The sequence below is a fragment of the Miniopterus natalensis genome, chromosome 18, assembly GCF_054644295.1.
Source record: "Miniopterus natalensis isolate mMinNat1 chromosome 18, mMinNat1.hap1, whole genome shotgun sequence".
Lineage (NCBI taxonomy): Eukaryota > Metazoa > Chordata > Mammalia > Chiroptera > Miniopteridae > Miniopterus > Miniopterus natalensis.
In genome coordinates, this window is record NC_142098.1 from 8157721 (window position 1) to 8183825 (window position 26105).

Sequence of the window (26105 nt, forward strand, 5' to 3'; positions counted from 1 at the left end):
ATGATTTCTGCTATTATCAATACGCTGAGTATCAATATGCTCAGGTTTCTATTTTTTAATTCAGATTTCTTTTCTGAAGTCCAGACCCAGGCATCTAACGGCTTGCTGAGCCCTCCTTTGCAGACATCCCTGCGGCACATCAAACTCACTATATCAGAAACAGAATGTACCCTATTGTCTTGCAGTTATTTCTGATTTTGCACTCAAGCAATGGTGTTGTCATTCACCAGGTTACCTCAGGTAGGTACCAGAGTCGTTCCAGTTTCCCCTCCCCACACCTGTGGGGCCACAGGCAGCACTGTTTCCTAAGTCCCCATCAAATATGCCTGTCCTTGTTATCGCCACTGCCACCGCCTTACTCACACGTGTAATCTAGTGCTCGTTACCCAGGTAGTTAGGAACTGCTTCTTTCCTTTCTATCTGACTTCCCAATACCTAAAGCACAGTCTCCACCATGCAGATCTGGGTGCGCTACCCCTACTTTAAAACTCCCTCAGGGGTTCTCCTGGTCAGTAAGGCCCCCACTCTTCGGGATGGTAAACAGGGCCTTCGTGATTCCTGCTCCTGGGTTCCCATGCGCAGGCTCCACACGCAGTTTCCCAGATGGACGGCGGCGCTCCCCACTCACGCCCTTTCAGCTGCCTCATCCCTGGCCCGCGCCTGCCACTGCTTTCACTTAGGGGTGAGCTCGGCATCTTTAACACTCCCAACCTAGTGTGCGGAGTCCTCCCTGAATCCCCGGGTATAAACAAACAGGCAGTCGTCCTTTCCTCAGCTGTGCTCAGTTCCTTTTGCACTTTCCCAGGTCTACAGTCTTCACAGAAACCCGCCCATTCGCTTGTGAGATCTTGTGAGCTCCTTGAGGGTGGGCCCGGGCTGCGCGCCTGTTCCTGTTCTCACCACCTAGCGCCTTGCTTAGGCTGCCTTAGGAGCTTGGGCCTGTTTATGGACTGAATCAATGAACTGAGGGAACAGATAAAATACATGGTAAAGATTTAGTGAGATGAGAAAGGGATGAAATACCGAGCTCAGTGACCTCCCTGCTATTAAGGAAAACTCCAGTAAGCAAACTTACTGAGTATTGCTTGAAATAAACGGTACACACTGCTCTGTGATTTCTGGAAACCCCGTTCAGCAGGATTAAGATATTTATTGAGCCCTTCCACTTAGAGCAGTGGTTTGTAAAGTGTGGTCTGGGAACCCCTTAGGGTACCTGAAACTGTTTTGAAAGTTTGTGAGATCAGAACTATTTAAAAAATAATACAAAGATGTTATTTGCTTTTTTCATTCTTATTCTTTCATGAGTATAAAATGAAGTTTTCCAGAACCTACACGGTATGTGACATCATAACAGATTCAATACAGAAGCAGATATAAAAACTGTTTTTATATGATATAACAGCTTTTTTCTATTAAGCCAAACACTAAAGAGATTTGCAAAAATGTTAAACAATTTAAAAAATTAAAAAAAGATTTAAAACACTGTCACTCTTTTCACTACTTTGTAGTATAGAAAATATTGCTTTATAAAAATAACTGCTGTAATTTATGCTAACATGTAATGGATTTATTATTTTAACATGACAACTATTTTTAAATTTCTCACTTTTAATTTTTAATATGATAAGCATTATAAGTGTAGCCCATTAAATAGAAGGCCTTTGGGATCCTCAGTAATTTTTAAGTGTAAGCTCACTGCTGGCATAGATCATTGAATTAAGCATTGTAAAGCAAGGGACATGAAAGAGAGATAAAGTACTTCTGATTAGACAACCTATCCTGGAGTCACAGACACTATGCAAAGCTCCGACAGTGAAGAAAGCAAATGATATAATCTCTAAACACAGTTTCTGAGTGCGCGAGAGTGACAGTAGTAAGTGCCGAGGCGGTATTTTTCTCAAAGTACAGTCTTGCATCTGTATCCGAAATGCTTGCAGTTATTTCTAAATATACAGAATCATGGGTCCCAGGTGCATGGGGAGGGCCCAGGGAGCCGCAACTGAAACAAGTCCCCTCTGTGGTTCTCATACTTGCTCAAGTCTGAAAAACAGTGCAAGGGCATTTCCAGTAGAGGGATGGCGAGGAGGAATGGGGGCCAGTCCTGGCCGGGCCTGCACTGAGATTCTGAAGCAGGAAAGGGTGTATCTTGCAGTCAGGGTCTCGAGAAAGGGGGTTCACGTGGAGTACACAAAGGCATGGTGATGGGGCTGAGCAAGAAGAAGCTGACAAAGAGCAAGCAGGTGTGTCTGGCTGAGAGGCGCAGCTTCCTCCAAAGAGAAATTAGAGATGAGGAGGTAAGTTTAGTCTGAGACGCTGTAGGGAGTACTTTGAAATCTTGCCTGAAAGCAACACTGAACTCAAAAAGCAGTAGGGAATGACTACAAATTCCTGAGTAGAAAAGAAGCAGAGAAAAACAGCCTTTCTGGTGAATTACTATTATAGTTATAAACTGGAAAAAAAGAAGGGCAAAAAGCAATGGTGAGCGTAGGTTTGGATGACATTTTCAACTATTATAAACCCATCATGTGCAGACAATGAATTGCGCACGTTGTACCTTCCAGTTTCTGGATGCGTGCAGCCCTGACGTCCAGGAGATGAACATACTGTTCCACTCGGAGTTCATAGTCTTGCTGCAAATTCTCCATCTTCTGGGTCACTGCCTCAACTTCCATCTCAAAAATAAGACATAACGAGTTTTAACATTTATGATTAGTTCCATTTTCATTTTTTTAAAGCAAGTATCACTCAAGCATTTTCTAGATCCTGGAGATGCCAGGAGCTGTAAACCAGTTTCTTGACCTCACATAGCTTACAGCTTAGAAAATCACGTTTAGGATTGTTCAAAAAATCAGAAGTGAAATCAAGGAAGTCTAGATCCCTTTTTGTGGAGGTGACTTTCTCGTTTGTTGTGGTTGCGTATGACATGGCTGTGTGGGACTTCAGAGCCACTACAACCCACTTGGAGAATGTGCTAACACTAGTCAAGGTGAGTTCATCGCCACCATTTGCTCTCTAAAATCAGGGATGTAAAAATTTTTATTTGTTTTGAAACTACTATTTATTCTAAGGACTTAGTTATAAGGCAAGCTTCCAGGCATGTGATAACACATGACCACAGATTATAACAAGACACTGCATGATATGGTTTAGGAAAGTAGATCATTCGTGGAACATTAGAGGAAACTTACTCTCCCAAGTCCATGTGTTGCATTACCTGATAGTCTTTATTAATCTTATGCTGCATAATTAGCATGTTCCTTGTCTTCTCAAGTTCTTGCACTGTTTCTGCATGAGTGGCCTGCAGCTCTCTCATGGTACGTTCTAGATCTTTACTACTTTTATTGTCTACTTTCTCTAAAAATGAAAGATCTCCATTTCTCTGTGATTTTTGAGCCTAAAACAAAAACATGTTTATTATTATTATTATTATTATTAGTATTTTTAATCTACACCTGAGGATATTTTTTTCCATTTCTTTTTAAAGAGAGTGGAAGGGAGACAGAGAGAGAGCATGAAACATCAATGTGAGAGAGACACATTGATTGGCTGCCTTGAGCACGCGTCCCAAACATGGCTGGGGATGGAGCCTGCAACTGAGGTACATGCCCTTGGCCAGAGTTGAACCCGGGATCTTTCAGCCTGCAGGCCAATGCTCTAACCACTGAGCCAAAAGAGCTAGGGCAACATGTTTTATTATTGAAACAAGAGTTTCTAAAATTAATCATGTTATTTAATATAGATATAGCAAGGAAAAATCATTAATTGAAAACAGACATATTTCCATTTTCCACCAGGAATAAAGTAGTCCTGGTATAGAAAATGTATTTGGACAGACATTTGGAACAATTATAGAGAATTCAAAAAACACTTTATTACTTCATGACATGAAAAAGAAATCATGTACATTTATTTCTATTTCTTCATTTGATTAAAATCTACACTGTGATGATCTCAAAGGAAAGAAATGCATTTTCTCATGTCTTCCTGTAAACAACAGAATATCCTAGAACTGGAAAATATCTTCTGGTAACACTTATGATTCATTATTTTACTTAAAATAATAGTGTGTACCAAGGTCTCTTAGGAGAGAAAATTGTTGATTAGTTTTATAGTAAGGCGTGTAAAAGTAAAATGTTTGTTATGGTTGGACAAAGTGCTTTAAACAAGAGTTTAAAGATCTATTTTAATGTGATTTTGATGTCATTATGAAATATGTATATGCTGTAACTAAATGTCACTTGACCACTTTCCTGAATAATTCATTCTACAAGTATGAGGGTTACAGATAAGGGTCTTTATTATGCTGAAACGGTTATAATAGACATGAAATTCACGATGGCGTTCAGAAAGTTACCTTTATAAGCAGGAGAGCTTCGCTCAGCTCATCAGCATTAATATCACTCTCCTGCAAAAGACAGAAGCAAGAGCTCACAGTGAGATATTAATGGAAAGTACCAGGTACTCCAACTGTGCAGATTATCCTCATGGAATGAACATGAGCGGCCTGAGCCCAGGAATTAGTAAATGAATAATATATTTGTGTTCTTTTTCTTTCCCGTATAGTGCTTTTTCTAACACATAAACTATTTCGATAAAAACCTGGCGTTTTCTTCCGAAAGGAGAAATCAGTTCACCTGGCTGTAAAACTTGGTGCGGTGCTGAAGTTCCTCAAGCTGTTGCTTTTGTTCCAGAGAGCGCAACTGGAGTTCTCTGTTTTCTTGAACGAGTTTCTCATTCTGGTCTTAAAAAGAAAAGCGACACCATGAGAAAGGGATGAGAAAGGTGCGAGATGCGGGGGGAGAAGGCCTTGCCCACCGCCCCGGCGCAGCTCTGGCCGAGGCAGCCGCGCCGGCCCCTGCGAGGCGCAGGCCCCCGCGAGGCGCAGGGCCCGGCGGCGCTCATGTGCCGGCCATATGATTCGCTGCTCATCAAAAGCTCAAGGCGGACGCTCGCAGCATTAATGTAAGGAAATTGTGGCCTCTGGGACTTCAAAGGAGCGTTCTATCTAAAATACCTAAGAAATATGTTTCTAAATCTATGATTTTTACTTACTTAGTAAGGGTCCTGAAAGGCATGCAAAAAAATTTTTATTTTATTTTTAGTTTTTTGAGGTCCTTAAATTTTCTTTCCCCTATTTAACATAAAGTCTTTTAAGTTAAACAAGATAATTTATCTGGTAATAACTAAAGCTACAATTTTAATTAACTTGGCAAATATGTTGACTTTTTAAGAAAAGGAAACAAAAATGTACAACTCTTAACATACCCTGTAAGAGAGGAGAAATGGGTTCTCAATAATAATTTGTGTCTATGAGCTCATGCTGTTAATTAGAAGGACATGGACTCAGAGCTATTGTTAGGGAACAGAGGTCAGTAATGCTCCCCAGGGCACTTGTTCACCGTGACCCCACAAGCAGGGGTTTAGGGCAGAGCTACCGAAGACAGTAAATCCATAAAGAGACTAATTTTTCACTCCCTGCATTAAATGTGCTTTAAACTTAAAAAAAAAAAAAAAAAAAAAGGCATAATTGCTAACAAGTTTATTCTTTCGTCTCATGTTCTTATGTGTGCCCCTCAACAGAGTTTATCGCGGGGGTCAAGCACCCTCCTTTGTCTCCCTGTGGGCTAATCCTACCCCACATCATCCAGTGTCTTCACTAATTTCATCCTACTCTCAGAGATTTATGTTTATCATAAGTCCTCAATTCACGTTGTACAGTTTTTGTTTCCTTTTCTTAAAAAAAAAAGTAAGTCGACACATTTGCCAATAATTCTTTACATAAGTACACTTGCACACTCTGCACACTGACTGCATTTTATACAAAAATATGTTTCTGACATTTATAATGCTTTCTGTTTCCAAGCTAGAAATACTACATGTAAGTAAAAATTGTAAAATACATAGTTAAGAAGAAATGGAATAAATTTGGATATTTTTAATGTCACATAATTCCTGGCAAACTAAAAAGTAAAATAAAACCAAACACAAACAAATCTGTGACTCTAGGGTATGCAGAAACCTTTTACTATTAAATATATAAAAAATTTTCTTACTGATAAAAGGAGTTATCCTGGAGTGTAAATTGCTAATATTTAGTGAACAAAATGAAAAAAAATTTAAATGTGGACAATACTTGGAAAATTCGAAGGTAAAGGTAAAATATTTGTCTTTAAACTAAAAATTAGGATTAATAATAAATATGAATTCTCATGAGATAAACTTGCTTTTGGTCTAGAGAGTAGAATAAGAATGTGGAAAGCTTTATTTTATGTTGATTAGCTTAAAAGAACACCTAGGCAGAATGATTAGGTAACAAAAGGAAGGTAAATATAGTCAGAAGGATGTAAAAGCAAAGGTCCTGAGGCTGACTTAACTTCCCTCTGTGGCCAGCAAACTTCAGGGATTCTGAGGGGACCCAGAGTGTGGAGGACAGGACTGCTCCATGCTCATTTGGAGGAGTATTTCTGTGCTCTAGTTTCTCTATTTCAGTTTTTCTGAGCGGGGCCCTAAGAATGAGATGCTAATAAATATAAATAAACTTTTTCCAATATTTCTTCTGTTGCTGATTTTTGTTTCAATGACTATGTCCCCATAGGTTCACTGATATTTTTTAAACTATGGCATTATTAGTAAGAAAGCAGCTTAGTGGGAGAGGATATTATGAATACCAGTAACTTCCTCTCTGTTGAATTTTATGTAGGATTATTCACTATATTTTCCCTTCCTTAAGCTGTTTACTGGGAGACAATATAGCTTAAAGAGGAAATAGACTTGCTGAATTACAACATGAAAAATCAAAGCACGCTGTGCAAGATGAAAAATAACCTCCGTTACCTTATGATTTGACAAAAAGCAGGTTAAACTAAACAGCATTTTATTCAAATGATAACATTTCACTCTTAAAATTATGTCCTTCGAGCACACCATTAATAAGCAGGGTGCAGAGAACAATTCCACTAAACAATTTTTAGAACTCCTTTGTGCTAATATCTTCAGCTGTGATCAATATAACCATATGCATTATGCTGAATTATGCATTTCAGCTAAAGATAGAAAGGAACTTTCAAAAGCAGGCCCTTAAACACATGCAGTTAATTTAAGCATTAGCCAAATGCAAACTGCATTTACATATCCTTCCACCACATATTCACACAATCTGAAACTAATTTGTACCTTGAATAAAGAGGTGAGTATTCTCTAAAAATAATCTGCCAGTTAGATGAATGACTACAAGAAGCCAGGGAAACATCTTCTGGCGAAGAACTTGATACATGAAAAGGTAAATGTGTGAAGGGGCTTCAAAGCAAAAGTAAACAATTTCAAAATCTGTTACACAAAAAGGAACTTCCTACACATTAAAAGATTTCCTTAACTAGGCAATCCCAATTTTTTTGTTTAGTGTTTCCCTGGAAAAAATGATTAAAGGCTGTAATATTTTTCTTATTATCTATCGTAACATTTTCACATTAAAAAAACACACTTAAATGATTAGACCTACAAATGTCAGGCATTCAAGTAAAAATAACTTAAATAAAAGTTGCATTAAAAATATTTAGTTTCAGTACTGTACTTTTTCTTTAGAAAATAAGTGAATAAATGTACAAAGGTTTGTTTAGAAAAAATTTTCTGATACTTAAAAAACTGGAGGGATTTAAAAATGCATTAATAGAAGATTGTTAACCATCCTCACTGAAAAACTATGACAACCATTATAAATGATAATGAAGTGAATTTATATTTATACTCAAGAAATGATTTCACAATATGGTAAATAAAAAAGCATGTTATAAAACTATATACATCTAGAAAACTCTGGTAGGACATACATAGAAATATTCATAGAGATGATCTTCAGAATTGTGAAACTGTGATTCAAAAGAACTTTTTTGTTTACTGGACATTTTTACGGTGTGCATGAGTTATTTTTATTATTTAAAAAATCCAAAAGAGACATAAAAACCAGTAAAAGAAGATGAGAAATGGACTAGTTGAAATAAAATAACTTAGCAATTGTAGCTTTAATAATTTATAAGAGCCCTCAGAATTGATTCAACAACAATAAACAGGTTTTTGAAAAAAAGGCCACCAAGATTCTATCCCCTTACGGAGAGTTTCTTTCCAGAGATCAACTCAGATGTCTAGAGTTTTGGAGTTCTTAATATCTAGGGAAGTACAGAAAGTACAGAAATAAGGAAACTTTATTTCATTTCTCTTTCCTTTAAGAATGAGAAATTTATGCTTATGGAAAAGAGAGAGGGAATAGAGAGGACTTCCACTTCCTTCAGTGAGCAAGAATTTCTTGAGCAACTCCTAAACAACGCACTGTTAGGTACTCGATTCGGCACAGTAAAATCAGGAACTGTATCTCTGACATCAAAACTTTAAATATCCCCCTGGTCAGATCATGTCACCAGTTTATTCTACTCACAATCTTCCAGAGAAACATTTATAAATAATCTTTCATCAAATTTAATCACTTGGGAAGTAGAAGTGTTTCTCTGAAATTAAGACTACATCAATCATAAAATGTGTTCTGCTTCAACCTTCTTAAAAATGTTAAAAAAAGTCAGACCATAATTTTTAAATGCTATGATCTGTAAAACGCATTCCAATTTCAGAAATGTTAAAATGGGAAAAAAATCTTTCCTATAGTGGATAAAATATGGCATTGTGATTTAAATCAATAGATAGAGTACTGACTAGATAATTTTTTTTTCTTTTTTACTGAGTCCGCATTAAACTTTTAAACATTCGCATACAACAAAATTGCAAATGTTCCAAAGAGCAACCTTATTATCACATCACTTGATTTACCTAGTGGATGAGCAACAGATACTACATTTGAAGCAAAGAATCCAATTCCCCTGTTGTGCATTTTGTGTAATGTGTGTGTGTAGAATATAGTAAATCAGACATCTAGTGTTAATTATAATTATTTTACTTCTATGAGACAAGAAGGGTGAGATCTGAGACTCATAAGATGTATCTTATTAATGATTATAACTTAGCAGGAACATTTTTTTTGCATCATCAGTCCTTGTTTTTTCTTTACGCTATAAAAAACAATCTAAAGCAAACAAATACACACATGACCTCCCTCCGGGACTCCTGTTCTTTGCCCCCTTCTCCCCACACACCAACTTGAACTTTTGCGGCAGGGTCACCTTGACAAGGCTTCCTGGTATGCAAGCTCCCCGTCATAAGGGAAGAACCAGAGATCTCATGATCGGAGAAGTCTTCCCTGTTGGACCCACGAAAAGCAGCAAGCTCCTGCCACTCCGTCACCTGCCCCTGTCCCGTTCCTGTCCCCAGCGCACTTGCCGCCGCGGCACGCACTACATCCTGGTGCAGTGGCTGTTTCTCCCTCGAACAAGGCCTGTGTTTTAGTCACTGCTGTATCCCCAGCCGGGAGGACAGTGCCTAGCAAATGCTGCTGCTCTATAAACACCTGTTGACTGCTGAAGGCAGGCTCAAAATTTAGCAATATGAAACGTTAAAGAGAACCTGAGTAAGAATGCCTCTGAGGAGCGATGGCTCCTTCGGCTGCAGGCTGAGTGAAAGAAAAGCTCTGAGCCACCGATCCACTCATGCGAGCGGACAGCTGCTGACACCGGCTGCGCCTCCTCTCAGCAAGGCGCCTGGCAAAGCCCAGGCACCACAGTGCGCCCGACTGGTCAGTGAGTACCACAGTCAGACACAGGTCCGAAACGAGCAAGTCGGCAGTCGTTTCATATGTACCTCTTTCAGTTTTTAATCTGTCAAGGATTTCAGTTTTGTCTGTTAAATCGGATTTTAGGGCCGTCTCGAGTTGAGCGATCTGTACTCTCAGCTGCTGTTCCTTTAACTTCCATTGCTCTTCATGGGCAGCACTGAAGGCACTGCAAAACACAGGGACATGCAAGGAGAGCTTGGAAATCAGCTTCAACAGAAAATAATAAAGAGAAAAGCTTTTAGTGGCGCAGAGACCACTGTCATCATGTCTTAGGAATTAAGTAAACATATGCTGGTCTGCTGCTGTTGAGACCAAGGCGCCTTTCTCAGGCTGCGGTTAGAGAACATGAAAGAGTTTGTGGGATGAGCAAAGGAACTGGCCTTAATTTAGAGCTCTAAAGTCAGAAAAGTTGGCAGTGTGCAGTTTTTGTGGGACTAGTGCAGGAATTCAGATACTGTGCATGCTCCAGAGGAATCCGCAATTCCAAACCTCAGCCATCGACATCGGACAGGACTACTCTCTCCCACGTACAAACCCTCTTACTACAGGGAAAGGGGACTGATCTTTAATTCCAGAATCTGAAACTTTCAAAGAGTCTGTGATTATAACATAGTCATAAAGTACTGGCCACAAAGTGATAGCATATTGAACAACAAGGCAGCAATTCTGATGTTAAGAAGAAAAAGAAAAAGAAAAAAAATAGTGAGAAGGCAGTTTTTGTCCTAAAAAAACTAAAAGCAATAGGCTTACGAACAAGTTTTACTTGTAACACATTTGGGATGAAAGCTCTGATAAGAATGACATAGGTAGAATTATTGTCTCTCAATAAAACTGTAGCAGTTTAAACTATTGTTAAAATCTACAAATGACCAAGATTGGAAGAACTAGTTGACAAATAACTAAATGGTCTACAGAGGTATACACTACACATCTGTTTAGGCCAGTGGTTCCCAAATGCTGGCCTCACATAAACACCGATGCTAGACCAGCTCCAAGAAGAACACTTGGAGAGATTTAAAAATGAAGATCCCAGGGCCCAGGAATCCTATTTTTACAAAGTTCCCAGGTGATGGCCAGGTTTGGAAAAACTGATCTTGATCTGTATGTATTTCAGCAGAAAACTATTATCTGTGAAGTTTGATATGACTGAATAATTATCAGCAGCTTTGACCTTTCTACTTATTTGAAACCCAGTAGATGAAACAAAAATTTATAAAATCTGGTTTTGTACTGATGATGAAATAACTGAAAAAGAAAGTTGTTATTGAAAATTGCCCTTAATGTTGCTCCCAGCTAGTCTTGAGGTTTTTATACCAAAGGAGATACTTTTCTGGGAGGCATAGTTTTCAAAGGGAAAACTGTGCATTCATTTTACATTTTGAATGTTTTTATTGCATTTAAAATAACAGGACCTTAAAAATGAATGGAATTCTAGAAGTTTTTCTAAATAGGACATCTGTTTCATCTGTCAATGTTCTCTGTTTACATATGGAACCTTAAAAAATGCATGGATCCAATATATCAATATTTTAAATTAACTTTTCAAAAGGTACAATTACCTAGACTTAAATGAAATCCAAATACAATATGTACTTTAAAAACTAAAGTAAAGAATATTCCTTTGCATTTTCATTTTTAAATAAAGAACAAATGTAACTTCTGTGTCTGGTCAAATTATACATCCCAAGTGCATACATATATATGCATGCATGTGCGTTGGAGTGTGTGTGTGTGTCTCATATTATTAAAAACATGTACTACCCGGAAAAAAATTAGCATGATGAAATAGGCACAACTATACATTATATCAGACGCCAAAAATTAGAAACAGTAGTGTTCCAATAGCATTAGTACCAGCAAAAAGATCACCAACAGTTAATCTGGCAGAAACATCAGAAGCTGTATGTGTTTAAATTAAGAACAATTTAGCAGCCTGGTTTTTCCAAACCCACAAAATACTAGTGTAAATCAGCATAAGTCAATCTGAATTTAGTCCACTGCTATCTTCCCTCTAAATTTAGGCTCACATTCCACTGGAGTTTCATGAGGATGCCTTTTGAATTCACTGTACTCTTCTATGCTTGGAGCCATCTGTGCAACTATAAATGGTGAACCACATCTGGCTCCATTTTCTCTGCAAAGGCTGTGTACATGATTAAATCTGCATATGAGCACAGCCCCTGAGAGCCTTTTATTCATGAAAATGTCTTTGTACATTGCCTACAGTGACAACTGAGGGGGATCATAGTTGGCCTTGGTGCACATTTCATTGTTCCATTGTGTTGCAGGAGTGATAAAGTGTCAATCTGCAGTGGAATGGCCACTGGTGCTTGTGGGTTAGCACACTGGAAACATCCCCCCCACCCCGATCAACAACAGGATAAAATCGAAATAAGAGGTGAAGAATTCATCTCTACCCTAGGGTCTTTGTTTTTACAGGAGAAATGCCACTTATTCCAATGTTCAAGGGCATCCTAAGGAGACAGGGAAGTATAAGCTCTAAATCATCCCTAAAGAAATCCATAGGTACTTTAGTTAGGGCCTAATGGAAATTAAATACATATTTACATCAGGATATTTCACTTATTGAAGGGGAAAGGATGGCCCAGACATACTCAGCTCGATTTCCGGGAAGCACAAAGTGCTCATATTTGATCACATGAGCTTTGTGATTCCTGGAAGGTTGCAGGGGACAGGTGCTCACTTCACAGAAATGCAGCAGAGAGCCTGTGGGTGGTCAGCATTGCTCCTTAAAGTTTGGGTATTAGGTGACTATCACACTGTAAAAACTTGATTCACCTAATTCATAAGATGGTTAATGTCATCTTAAAAAATCAGACAAAATCTTTTTTAAAAAAATAGGCATTAGATTAGTCTCTCGGGGAGTTAATACCTTCAAATCACCTTTAACAGGTTCTGTGGATCCAACCTCAGTGGATTGAATCTGCGCTGTGTGGTAGCGGGCGAAGGGCTTCCAAGGGGAATGACACCTGCTTTCCATTCTCCAGGTTATTAATATACATGGTGGAGAAGGGCGCTGCATTCATTAATTACATGGCCCCAAAACTACACCAACCTCAGAAATGGGTACAGCTTTACTATTCCACAGTACAGAGCTTCTCGCTAACCAAAAAAAGATGTAATTGCAAAAAATTTATTCTGAATTTTTAAATTGATATTTCTTAAAGCAATGCTTACTTTTTGGCATTGTATCAGAAATGTTTTAACATAGTAAAAAAAGGCTCATACCCAATACTAACATGAGGGATTTACCTTACCAGATGATTCTCTAATACGTCATATGTCAAGTGATAAACACATTCAAAGTTTCATTTGAAAAAGAAGATGAGAATGCAATCTGCAAATCACATTTTCTCTTGGAAACGGACCAGTTTCGGACAACAAACAAATGCTTTCCGTTTAAAACATGCTATCACTATGACTAACCAAACTGAGCGTGTGTGTAGCTGTTGATGAGCGCTAGCTGCTGGCAGCGATGAGTAACAGTGCCACAAAACACAAGAGCTGTAAAGAATCTTAGGAATGATGCTGATAAGTGCAGTTTGTGGAGTTTTTGTTGAGTTTTGTAGGTTCTCCAACTTCTGAAAACATATATTTGAAAAAACTGTATTAGAGAATTTTATAGTTCTATTTACTATTATGTGTATGCTTGCTGGGCTTTGCGCTTAAGTGACATGATTTTCTTTTTTGACACAAAATGTTATGACACTCATTACACACATTTACTCCCATATGCCTGACACAAAATTCAAGTGTAAGCAGCATAATGAAGTCTGTTTAACATAAGAAAAAAAAAATGTAACTCAAGCATAAGACATAAAAGAAAAAAACATTCAAAGTTATATTTACACTCTTAGATCATCTTCTGATATGAAAAGATAAAGTTTCATGGTGATAAAGTAAATATGAGAAAAACATGTCTTTCTCAAAATTCCATTTATGCTTTATTCCCAGCTAAGCTCTTTCATCCTAAAGAAGTATGTTCAGTAAATCCCCTAACTGGGAGGAAGTAGAAAACGTATAAGTGATGGCCAAATGGCACTTATCTTCTTGTATTAAGACCATGTTAAATTATTTGAAATTATAAGATGTTGAAGATAAAATCAATAAAAATTTCTGAACACATGACAGTTCTGTGATTCCATGAATGTTTCCCTTTCTAATATACAATTTTTCAATCCAATTAAAATCAGAGAGATAGTGAAGCACAGGGGGAAAAAAATAAAGTTTTAGAATAAAAAGAATTGGGTTTTAGTTCTGTACCAGAGTCTCAGCAATGCCTTGTGACTCTGTACGAGTCTCATTTTCTTTGAGTCTCAATTTCCTTATTTATGAAATATGAGGACAACACTTTCTCCACCATATAGCACGGTGGTTGTGTGATCTGTATACTGAAATTGAATTTTTCAAACACCCAAGTTTTAAATACTTAGGTATAAAACAATATAAGCCTATGTATTGTTTTGTAGAGATGGAAATATAAAACAAGCAGTATAATAAATGCTTCAGGTAAAATTAATTAGGGCTGAAGAGAGGGACCTGAACAAAGAGCTAGGGCCAAATGATCTGGAAAGGGGTTGAAGGCAAATCCTACATAAAGATTTTTAGCCAGTCTATCCTTGCTGGAGAGCCCCAGATATTATTTTGACTGAAGTCTGAACCTGGTATTTGTAACTCTCGATATAATGAGCCACTGTGCAAAGACAATCAGCACTCGCAGGTAAACAACATAGATGATATGTACCACTGGAAAGATGCCTAACCATAATTTAGATGCATGTTATCTTCCTTTTTTTTTTTTGTCAATCCTCACTGGAGGATATTTTTTCCATTGATTTTTAGAGAGTAGAAGTGAGGGGGGAGGGGAAGTGAGAGAGAAACATCCATGTGACGGCTGCCTCCTGTACGCTCCCCAAGAAAGGCTGGGGATCAAACCTGAAACCCAGGTATGTGCCCTTGACTGGGAATCGAACCTGCAACCCTTCAGTCTGTGGGCTGATGCTCTAACCACTGAGAACACTGGCCAGGGTGATATCTTTTTTTTTTTGAAATAAAAGAACATTTATCTGGAAAATCCCAGAGGTAGAAGTAACTTGTAGAAGAAATGGGCTCAGGAAACAAGTTACAGAGGCAAAGGAAGGGCCCTTGGGGCTTAGAAGTGAGGAAGGTCAAGGTGAAGCACTTAGCATGCTCCCTGGAGGGAGAGCTGGGCAATGGTCCTCTTCCTAAGGGATTCACTGATTGACTGACTGACTGATTGATTGATTGATTGTTAATCCTCACCTGAAGATATTTTTTCCATTGATTTTTAGAGAGAGTGAAAGGGAGGGAGGGAGGGAGACAGAGAGAGAGAAACATCAATACATCGAGGTGAGAGAGATACACCGATTAGCTGCCTCCCGCATGTGCCTGGGCCAGGGCCGGGATCGAACCTGCAAGTCAGGTACGTGCCCCTCACCAGAAATCGAACCCGAGACCCTTCTGTGCTTGGGATGACACTCTAACCACTGAGCTCTCTTTTCAAAGTAAAAATGAATAAAAACCTATCACTACACTCTTTAGGTATGATTTAATTTAAAAATATAAATTTAGTTTACAAAACATAAAACAGTTAAAAAGTTAAAGATATGTCTGTAGATTAGACAACTATTTTTTGATGTTTCAAAATATGATCAATAGAAGCAACTGTTGATATCAGCTCTAACATACATATCTCAATATATATAAAATTTACTTTCATGTAAATATGTATTTTCATTTATCAGTATTATATACTAAATACATACATACACACACATATATCTGTATCATGTAACTAAACTTAGCTCTGGAGTAGAAATCTATTTCTAACATTAGTGGAAGTGATTAACTTTTTAAATACCTTAATTATGAAGCAGATAAAATACAAAATTGAAACAGTTCTTTAAAATTCATCTTGAGATAAAGATGCTTGTGTTTCTCTTTACACGGCACAGAGACAACTATAAGTGAACACCTTTGCCTCCACCAAAAGAATCCCTCTCAGGTCATAGGCTGGGGAGCCCACTGGAAGAAACAGGGCTTAGAGAGACCTTCAGAGGTTCAAAGGCAAGCTGGATTACATCATTGCTTTAAGAACAGGGGCAAGTTACTTAATTCTGTTTTATCTTCATTGTCTGCAAAATGGGCATTTACAATGCTTACATTTCCAGGCTATTGTGAGCAATTTACAATAATGAATATAGAGTATTTAGCACAGGTCCTAGTAGCTCATAGTCTGTGTTCAATAAACGACAGCAGTTGTCACTGGTAACAAAGTGGTAGTTTTCTTAGTTACAGATTATCACTCAGGATAAAGAATTTATTAACAATGCCCCCAAAAGCTTATTTTCTTTTATAACGTATATACATTTCTTGCAATCATGGTAGCTAATTCTTTAATAAATATTAGATGTCTGACACCCAATGCTTTGGTATAAAAGATCTCAGACAAGAGAAGGAGAGAACACATGGAACCCTGATTTACCTGTTATACAGTTTATCATAGTTTTCCTTTAAAAGTTCCCGTTCCTTTTCTAAGTCATTAATTCTATCTTGCAGCTAAAATGAAAAAAAAATTACACATTAGGTGATTCTCACATAAAACCACAGGGGGTAAAAACACACAAGAGGAGGCTAACATGGTTCAGTCTTGATTTCTGAACTGCAGCGGCTAACTAGTCTACTTATATTGCCTGTATTTAATTTAGCACTAATTTCCCCCTAGTTGTTAAGTAAACATGAAATTAATATCTCTGTTTTAATTTAGTAGAAACATAGGCACTACTTGATGGCAACCTGTGCCACAACTCAATAAAGAATGTGTTAAAAGCTTGCTGTTAAGTCTGAGGAAACATATTATTTTTTTTCTTCCCTCCCCAATGAATTCCATCATTATATTAATTTTGTATTAATTTCCAATTGGCCTATAAAATAGTAAAAGGATTAACTTTTCTTTTGGTTCATGGGTCAAGGAAATGTGCCCATCACTATTTACTCTGGAGACACACTTTCTCATGTCACCTGGAGTTTACAAAAAGCCAGCAGCACATCATTTAAATATGTGAATGAAAAAATAAAATTGCATACCTTTTTTTTAATCCCAGTGAATATTTTTAGAAATTAATTTGGGGCAATAATTTTATCTTTATGACTAAAATGTACCTTTCTGTATTTATTTCTAGTACTTACATTTAATATTTATTTAGCAGTATATTTTGTAGTTACCACCTCTTCCCATGGATCAGAGAACTCTTAAAATTAATTTCCCTTCTCAAAATCCTCTTTTTTTTGTTGTGTTTTTTTTTTTTTTGGTTAGTTCTTACCCAAGGATATTTTTTCCATCGATTTTTTTAGAGAGAATAGAAGAGAGGGGGAGAGACAGAGGGAGAAACATTGGTGGGAGAAGGACGCATCGGTTGGTTGCCTCCAGCACATGCTCTGACTTGTGCCAGGGATCGAACCTGAGACCCTTAGGTCCGTGGGCCAACACTCAATCCACTGAGCCAAACTGGCCAGGACTCAAAATCCTCTTTTGATGCTGGCATGAGACACAGTCAAAGATTCTCCCAAGGTCAGAACAAAATGTAGGCATCTTATTTCACTTCCATTCTCTTCAAGAACAAGCTTAAGAGACTACAAAGGCTGTGCATGCTAGCAGACAGGAGTAGCAACAATAATAGGAAGATGAGTTTTCAAACAACTTCTCGGAAAAAAAATAATTTCACAAAACTGCTGACATTGCAAAATATAACATCCTTCTCAGAAACAAATATATTCCTATAACTTTGTTTTGGTATTGCAAATGACTAATAAACTGCTAAAAGTGAGAAAGTTGAGCTTCATAGGTAATCTGTTTCAAAATGTTTTTTTCCCACAAAGATCCTTAATTCTCATGTAAACAGTGGCTCTCAGTATATTTGCAAATACGTTTTGGCACAGATTTGACATGTACACAACACGCTGAATACAGTTTGCTGTGCTTTTGGTGCCATGTAGGTAGTTTAGATTTTAAATAAATGTAGTATGGAAATGTCTCTATTTACTTTTTCAAAACCGTTAGTTACAGAGAAGCTTTAATGCTGAGGCTGCTGAGCACTCTGGAGGCTCACTTACCTCTTCGATTCTTCTCTGGGAAAATGCCATGGAATGCAACTGCTTCTCAAGGCTGCAGCACTTCAAACGCTGCTCCTTAAGCTGCTCATTCAGCTCATCACCATTTGCCATCAAGGCATCGTGGCTGATCCTGAGAGTTTTTTGCTTCTAAAAACCAAAAGGAAAATCTTTTCAAAATTATTTTTGGATTCTGATTTGAATAAATGATTACAATTCTATAAATAATGTGCTCCTGAAGTTCATGTTATACTTCAAAGCAAGTATAGTATCCCCTCTTGTCCTTGGGGACATGTTCTAAGACCTCCAGTGGGTGCCTGAAACCACGCATAGTGCCAAACCCTAGACATATTATGTTTTCCCTGTGGATATGTACCTATTTTAATTTAAAAATTAGGCACAGTAAAATACTATCAACAATAACTAATAAAAGAGAACAATTATAAGAATAAACTGTAATGAAAGTTAAGTGAATCTGGTCTGTCTCTTTCTCTCCGATAACCAGCATGGCTCCTAAGTGACTAATAGGCAGGTGACATCAGAGTGTAGGTCTGCTGGACAAAAGGATGATCCATGTCGCAGGCAGCACAGAGCATGACGGCCCAATATTTCATCGTACTCCTCAGAAGGGTATGCAATTCAAAACTCATGAAATGTTTATTTCTGGAGTTTTCCATTTAATATTTTCGAATTGCAGCTCACTGTGGATAACTGAAACCCTGGAAAGCAAGGCCACAGACACGGGGGACTACTGTACTGCTTATATAAATTCTGCTCATCTGGAGTGTGTGGAGTTAATTCCAGAACCAATGTTAATTATGCAGTGCCAATAAATCCATCTGATGGCACATTCCTGTGGGGCCGCAGTCCTTGTTAAAACTATTATGGGGATGAAGAGTCCCAAGTACTATCAAACTGAATAGTTAAGATTTAGAATAAATACACTGATAATTGACATGATGGGTACTCAAGTATTTTCTGATCATGGTAGTGACAAAACAACGCAAAACACCACATCAAAGAAAAACTTAATAAAACCTGACTGTTGGCCTATTCATAACTTTGGTCAATCCTGAATATTTCATAAATGCTTAGAACTGAAGATACATGAAAACACCTCTAAACCTTCAGTGCTATGTGCTATAAATGCCGATAAAAGGAGAGAAAAAGTTTTCTCAGTATGAGATGATTTATGATAAGTGCACTTATTATTTTAAGATGACACAGATATTTATAAAAAGTTCAACCAGCTGGTCATTCCTTTAGGTATTAAGTTATAAATAACAAGTAATATATAAAGTGAAATTATATACAACTGGGAATAAAAATAGTAACATTTAAAAGTTACTTTTTAGTATTATGACCATTCTACTTAAAAATATACACCTTGAACACTACTTTTGGACTTTTGTATGTATGTATCACTATAATAAAATAAATGACCACAGTACCTCTTGAAGCTGGATGAATTTTCCTTCCATTACTGAAAGAGCATCACTTTTCTCCGCTAGTTGCTTATGAAGCTTAATCATTTCTACATTGTCCCGAATGTTTGACCTTCAACGATGTGTTTAAGAAAAAGAGACAGAGTAAAAAATTCAAGGCAAAAGAAATCTGTGATGCAATCACCATTTTCATGAAATGTTACCTAGAAAAAATATATACACTTGCAGATCAGTCACCAGGGTTTTGAGTTTATTATACACTTAGGATACATTTATTATTTAAAACCAACCAGTAATCATTTTGGAACTTTATAAATTCATAGACTCTCAGAGTTTTAAGAGAGCCCCAAATGTGATGACTTGTGTCACCTACACAGTGACTGATGATATGGATCTAAAGTCATCTGACAGTGTCTTGAAAGATGGTGCAAAAGGACAGCAGTCTTCAGCACAGAGACGGTTCCACTCCAGACTTCAGACTTATCAACCACTCTTCCCTAAATGAGAAATGTGCAGTACAGCCACTCATCTTCCCACCACTCCTTCGAAACAAATGGTGTCATAAGATTACCGTTTATTGGAGTTTCCTTCTGGAGTTTGAACTTTTCAAAATATTTCCAAAAAAAGTGACTTAGCGTTTTATACTAATAATGCCCAAAGCTGGCATTTAAATAGGTTGCAGATGTGCCTTTAGCTGTAAGAGATCATTTAACATCCACAGGGTATATAGAAACTCTATATGCTGCAACACCAGTTTGTATTTTTCCTACAGAGATTAAAGCAAATGTAGAATTTAACAGGAAGATCTCATTAAAGGTTAATCATCGATCTAAATGAATACGTTTTCAAAAGGCATTTCTTTTCCTGACAGAGAAAGGTTCCTTAATTTAATACATTTTACATTCAAAAGTATCTTAAAAATTCTGAAGCTGGGGTTTAGCCTTCATCTTTTATGGAAAATAAACATAAAAATTTTCAATTCAGAAAGCTTTTTCAGTATTTTAAAGTAAGTAATTTTGCTTCCAAAACTTATCTAGTGTACACATATTGGAAAAATTGTCACAATGCCCTACTGGAACCAGAAAATGGACTACAAAGCTCACACATCTGTAAACCAGCTGAGGACTTGAAATACTTAATTTTCCTCTTTGATATCTGAAAATTCATTGGATTTTGGCATTGGACAGTTAGTTGTCCTCACACAGAAGATAAACAAGTTCAAGAGCCTGGATCTTGCCCAGGGTACAGTCTTAACACAATGTTAAATAATTATGTGTCCAAAACATGTTATCGAGTAATTCTGAGCCCACATTTGACAGTGCCCTCACTATTATTGCCCTCGGGTATTATCTTTACTCACTAAAGGTAATGTTATTATCTTTACTAAAAAATTATAACATGGAGAAAAAAATAGATCTTATAGGTCTAAAAAATATTCATATTTTTTTCATATTTAGAAATAAAAATATGATTTACCTGTTTTCCCCAAATTGCTTGGTTTGACCCCTTGACTGTGGGTGACATTTACTGGTACGGAAGGACAGATGCTATTCAAACAGTTTGGGATATTCTCGTATATATTCAGTTGTCTTATTTTTGAGGATGTTAATAATTTCAAGAAGATATGCGGGGTGGGGAGAAAGTAGGTTGATAGTTGTTCGTATGTAAAAAAATGCAATAATAAATAGTTATATAAGAATAAACTGTTTCGTGTACTCACAACTGTAGATCTACTTTTGCCACACCCTGTATATGTCAAACATATTTAAATAATAACTATTACTTAATGATATTAACAAAGAATTAAGCCCCAGTAGCCCATTAAGCCACACAGGGTCATAGAAATCACAGGTAAATTGTAGATTTTCTTTGTATGGCAAAGGCCAGTAACTATCTCCGAAACTTTCCGTGGTTTAATTGGTGGATGTTTTCTTGAATATTTTCCTAAACTCCTTGGAGTTCAGACTTTTCAAAGTATTGCCAAGAAAAGTGACTTAGTATTTTCTACTAATAATGCCCAATAAGTGGGCACAAATTACAACATAAGAAGTATTTAGAAATGAGCAATAATAATGTGGTACTTTAAATAAAAAGTCAGCTTGCTAGAAAGGACACCTAATCTAGCACCTGCAAGTCTTTAATGATTTTTAAGAGTCAGTTTAAGGGCTGTTGACATAACAGTCATTTTTGTAACTGGATGTTTTGAGTGATAACAACAAGAAGGACGAGAAGGACGACTCCCTGTCTAGCTGACAGTGCTGAGTCAATGACATAAAGTACATACAAAATAAAATCAACAATGTGCCTGGCTGGCGTGGCTCAGGGGTTGAGCATCGACCTGGGATCAGGGAGATCTCTGTTCAGTTTCCGGTCAGCGCACATGCCGGGTTGCAGGCTCCATTGCCAGCAGGGGGCGTGCAGGAGGCAGCTGATCAATGACTCTCATCACTGATGTTTCTCTCTCTCACTCTCCCTCTCCCTCTGCCTCTCTCTTCCTCTCTCTGAAACCAATAAAAACATATTTAAAATCAACAGTGTGATGAATGTGATCTGGCCTTCGGGAGAGTGTACAGCGAAGGATCATTTCAAACCTGATAATCAACTCAATGTTTTTACATAGATGGAATATGGTAAAAGAATAAGAGTGGAAGTGAGAGAGAAAAGACGCAAGGCCAGGTCACAAAAAGCTGATGAGGAATGTGAGAAGGATGCTGCAGATTAAGAGGGAGCCAGTCACTCACTGGTAATCGGCCTGCCCTAGACCTCTGTGCACGGGAGGAAGGCCTCAGGCTGGCTGCCTTTGCAGAAAGGAGACAGGGCTAGTTTAATGAGCAGTGGTTTAAGTGACCGCCTGCCTGATCCATGCACTATGATGGGAACATCAAATCTTCAGGATAATGACACTCTAACAGGAAGAACAATGCATAGTAAAAACATTCAGATGAACTCTGACAGCCCTGCACCAAAATTCATACATGCTGCATTACACATGGTGAAATGATCTGCAAACAGATAGCAAGCATATCAATTAAATTCTCTGTAAAAATAAATTTCTCAGCAAAGAGTTTCAATAAAAACTATGAACAATTAAGTTGGAAAATACAGCTTCATTTCTTTTTTTTTGAGTAGACATATTATTTAAAATTATGATAAAATCTTCTAAAACTATGAAGAGTTGTTGGCCCATCTCTAGATTAAAAACAAACTGAAATAAATTAGATTTTATGTTGAAAAAAGTAACACAGCTCAACAACCTATGTGCCAAGTTTCGCTCATAATTTGAAACAGTCGAGCAATAAACTCTGAAAAGGAATCTCTAATGGAAGCCCTGAGAACACTTGACTCCAGCCCTGCTACTGGTGCCATAATAAATCCAGAAACCAAAAGCTCGGGTTCACGGGCAGAGGAGAAACTCCCTGGCTCCGTGTGATATAGAATCTACTATGAGATCTTGAGGAGGAACAATCTGCGCTTGCTGAGTTTCTTATGCTTCATCTCCCAGGCACACAACTCCCTCACCCCGACTCACAACCCCCAGGGACATTTCATTCCTTGCTGCAGTAAGGATAGTGAATGCTAATAAAGAGCCTCTTGATTTTTTGAGGTAAAAATATTATAACATAGTACTTAATGCCATTTAGAAGAGAAGGTGTTCGAGTACAGAAGCTAGGCTATGAGGTTCTGGAAAGCAGTTAAGTAAAATATGTGTGAGATAGAAGAGAGAGGCTCTTTTTGAGTAATAGTTTCAGGGTGACCAAATTTGAGGGATAAAGTTGAAAACCACCTTAGGATTAAAAAACTCAACAGTTTTTTGTGTGAACAGTGGCAGACATTCTGTAAGTGTATTGTTGAAAGAAATGTAGGTCATTCACAGCTCCTGTTAGAGATGCACAGACTACAATCCCTAGCAAGTTATCCCTCTGTAGGATTACAGAGGTTGCTGGTAAGTGAAATGGAATCAGTTTCATTAAAATAGCTGAGGAAAGTCTACTTGAAAGGTAATAATGGTTCCACTCAAAACTGCTACTTGAGTTCATAGGTGAACTTCATAAAGCTCCCTGATCTAAGACTGCACAGAGGGAAGCACTTGTCTATGTTTATTTGCCTCTGGATCATATATTTCTTACGGTGTTGGGTCAAAATATAAATCAGAATGTGGTATTTTTTCCTCTCAACACCCACAGAGAGTGGAGGGGACAGTCATGTAGTACTCTCTACACGCACATAGTCAAACTCTCCCGAAAATGGAGGGTCAACTCCCAGGGACTGGCGGGGACAGGAAGAAACCAAACCCTGGCTCATCTTCTATTGGGGCCATTTTGGGACTCAGGTTTAATGGATTCCAACTAGTAATGGGAATCTGAGAATTATAGCAATATATCAAAAAGCCCAAAGGGAAATCTAGATTTATTGGCAATTTAGTTGCAAAAGTGAACTAGAAATTTTGTATGGTTTTTATTTCTTGTTAGAATTTTACCTGGTCAGTAGTAACACAGGTTATTTTACAATTAACAGAAGCAATAGTTGGTATGATATAGTCTTCAAAGAATAAAAAAATAAATTAATGCTGCTTATTTAGTAGAAAAAAATCTGTCAGAAACACAAGGTTTCTAGGAGTAAAAGTGGCTGTTGTTTAAAAGGTAGGAAGCCACGTGCCCATTTCAGTCTCCATCTCATAGTTGAGGGGCTGCCTGAGGCTGAGAAGTAATGAATGTGGCCAGAGTCCTTAAGTGCGGGAGCACCCAAATCCAGTTCTGAGAGAGACTTTCTTCCCCGTCTTCTAAGCTGCTTCCTTCCTCCGAGATGTTCCTGAGTTTCGGCTTTCCCTCCACTCTCACGTAGGTATGCAGTAATACATTAGTTACTACTCATTGTGACAACTTCTGTGGTTTGTATAAAGTGCTGAGAAAATATGTCAAGTTGCTATCACGCAAAAAATCTCACATAATATTAATAATAAAAAGCACAGGGATAAAAAAAAGGAATTTGACTGATACTTTTCATTGGGCAAATTCTAAGGTATTCAAAACAACAGTAAGAGCTTGGTGAATATATTTTTTAAAAATGACAGATCACCTCCCTGTATAATAATAATGTTTGCATGGTTATCCCTGGCCCCAGTTACCCTTCCATCCGAGGACCAGATGTGCCCTCTAAATTAGGGGGTGGGGCAATCAGACAAATCCAAATTGAAGGACATTCTGCAAACAGCTATCAATGGGCTGCAAAAGACTGGGGACCACTGTAGAATAAAGGAAACTTAAAAGACATGACAATTAAATACAATACATGAACCTTGATTGGAAAGTAGATCAAAAGATAGCAAAACAAAACAAAAACACCTATTAAAATAAAACAGCTATTTAGGGCATCACTGAGACAACTGGGAAGTTTGAAGACGGACTGTGTATTAGATGATGCTACTCTATCATTCACTGTTAAACACCCTGGATGTGACAGCTGCACTGTAGTTATGTAGGAGGGTGTCCTTGTTCCTGGAAGATACCCAGAAGTGCACAGAGAGGGGAGGGATACATGCACTGAACTCTCAGACCTGAGAAGGGGTGGGGGGAGAGAGAGAGAGAAAGAGAGAGAGGGAGAGGGAGGAAGCAGGGCTGTGTATGAGCATGCAGAGTGCAGGAGAGGCTTGTGTCATTCACAGATATGCAAAGGGGTGAAAGGTATGTGAGTGTTCTCACTGTTGTTCTCACAACTTTTCTGTAGGACTGCAATTTTTCAAAATGGAAGGCTGGGGAAGAACTTAAGAGTGCCAGGAGGTAACCCTGTGCCTGTGACAGAGGAGGAATGGAGCCCAGAGCCAAGCTGTGTCTTACGCTGCGTGGCTACAAAAGGTCTGCTTTAGGACTTGAGCGCTCGTTCTTAGCCGAAGGCAAGACAACCAGTCCGAAAGTCTGAGACGTGTCCGGGTGACATTTCCTCCACTGGGGCATTACGGCACTTACATGATTTTTAACTAAAAGGATAAGCACCCCAACATATACTTAAAAAAGAAACAGTACAAACTAGTTACACATTTGGTAAGAGTATAAATATTTTTGGAGTTGCAAAAGTCAATAAAAGGTAAAATCATTCTGATTTTAACGTCCATGTACATATGTTCACTGGTTACTGCTGTGCATTTAATTTAAGACGGCCTTTTTAATAAGCAGAAAATGTGCATTTTTATATTGTTTAAATTTTAATATGGACTTTTGTTCAAAACAACACAGACATTCAGGCTACTTGTAAATGATACAAGATTTTTTGCTAATGAGGCATTATGTAGAACATATGCAAAAATCACAGCTCAGTCTTCCAAAATAGACCACAATAACAAGAAAAAACACAATTTTAATAAAAAGGAGCAGCACTGGGCTTTTACTTCAAAGCAATTAAGGGCTTTGGATAACCAAAAGTTTATGTCAAGCTGATGCCAAACCAAACTGGTCTATTAAACACAGACTGTGAAGAGTTTCTATAATATTCTACGAGAGGGCTCTTTGCCATGAATCCCAGCCCCGTCCTCTGCAGATTACAGCCATGTTGGGTTCATGTCTGAGAACAAGGAGTCCAACATCCAGATCAGACTTCTAGAATTTCAAATCTGAAATAATGTATCCGTGAAAGACAAGTTCAAATATGTTTTCCATTTTGTAATTTTTCTCTACAGTAAATTATACCAAGTTTTATATTCTCCCCAACATTTTTTTCAACAGTTTTCCATTAGTCTAAAAAAAACCCCTAAACTGCTGTTACACATAAAACTTTGAGCTATGTGTAAACATATAAGAAAAAAA

At 37.7% G+C, this 26105-nt stretch overlaps 1 protein-coding gene across 1 annotated transcript in view; it reads right to left on the reverse strand.

Moving 5' to 3' along the window:
- RPGRIP1L (RPGRIP1 like) overlaps nucleotides 1-26105 on the reverse strand; it is an 85020-nt gene that overhangs the window by 43617 nt on the left and 15298 nt on the right. Inside the window, exons 7-14 of the mRNA XM_016221053.2 lie at nucleotides 19315-19420; nucleotides 17867-18013; nucleotides 16239-16312; nucleotides 9739-9878; nucleotides 4635-4741; nucleotides 4355-4405; nucleotides 3215-3394; nucleotides 2555-2672 (exon numbers count right to left, since the gene is read on the reverse strand). Coding sequence (XP_016076539.2) covers nucleotides 2555-2672; nucleotides 3215-3394; nucleotides 4355-4405; nucleotides 4635-4741; nucleotides 9739-9878; nucleotides 16239-16312; nucleotides 17867-18013; nucleotides 19315-19420 — 923 coding nt within the window. The remainder of the gene's footprint in view (nucleotides 1-2554; nucleotides 2673-3214; nucleotides 3395-4354; nucleotides 4406-4634; nucleotides 4742-9738; nucleotides 9879-16238; nucleotides 16313-17866; nucleotides 18014-19314; nucleotides 19421-26105) is intronic.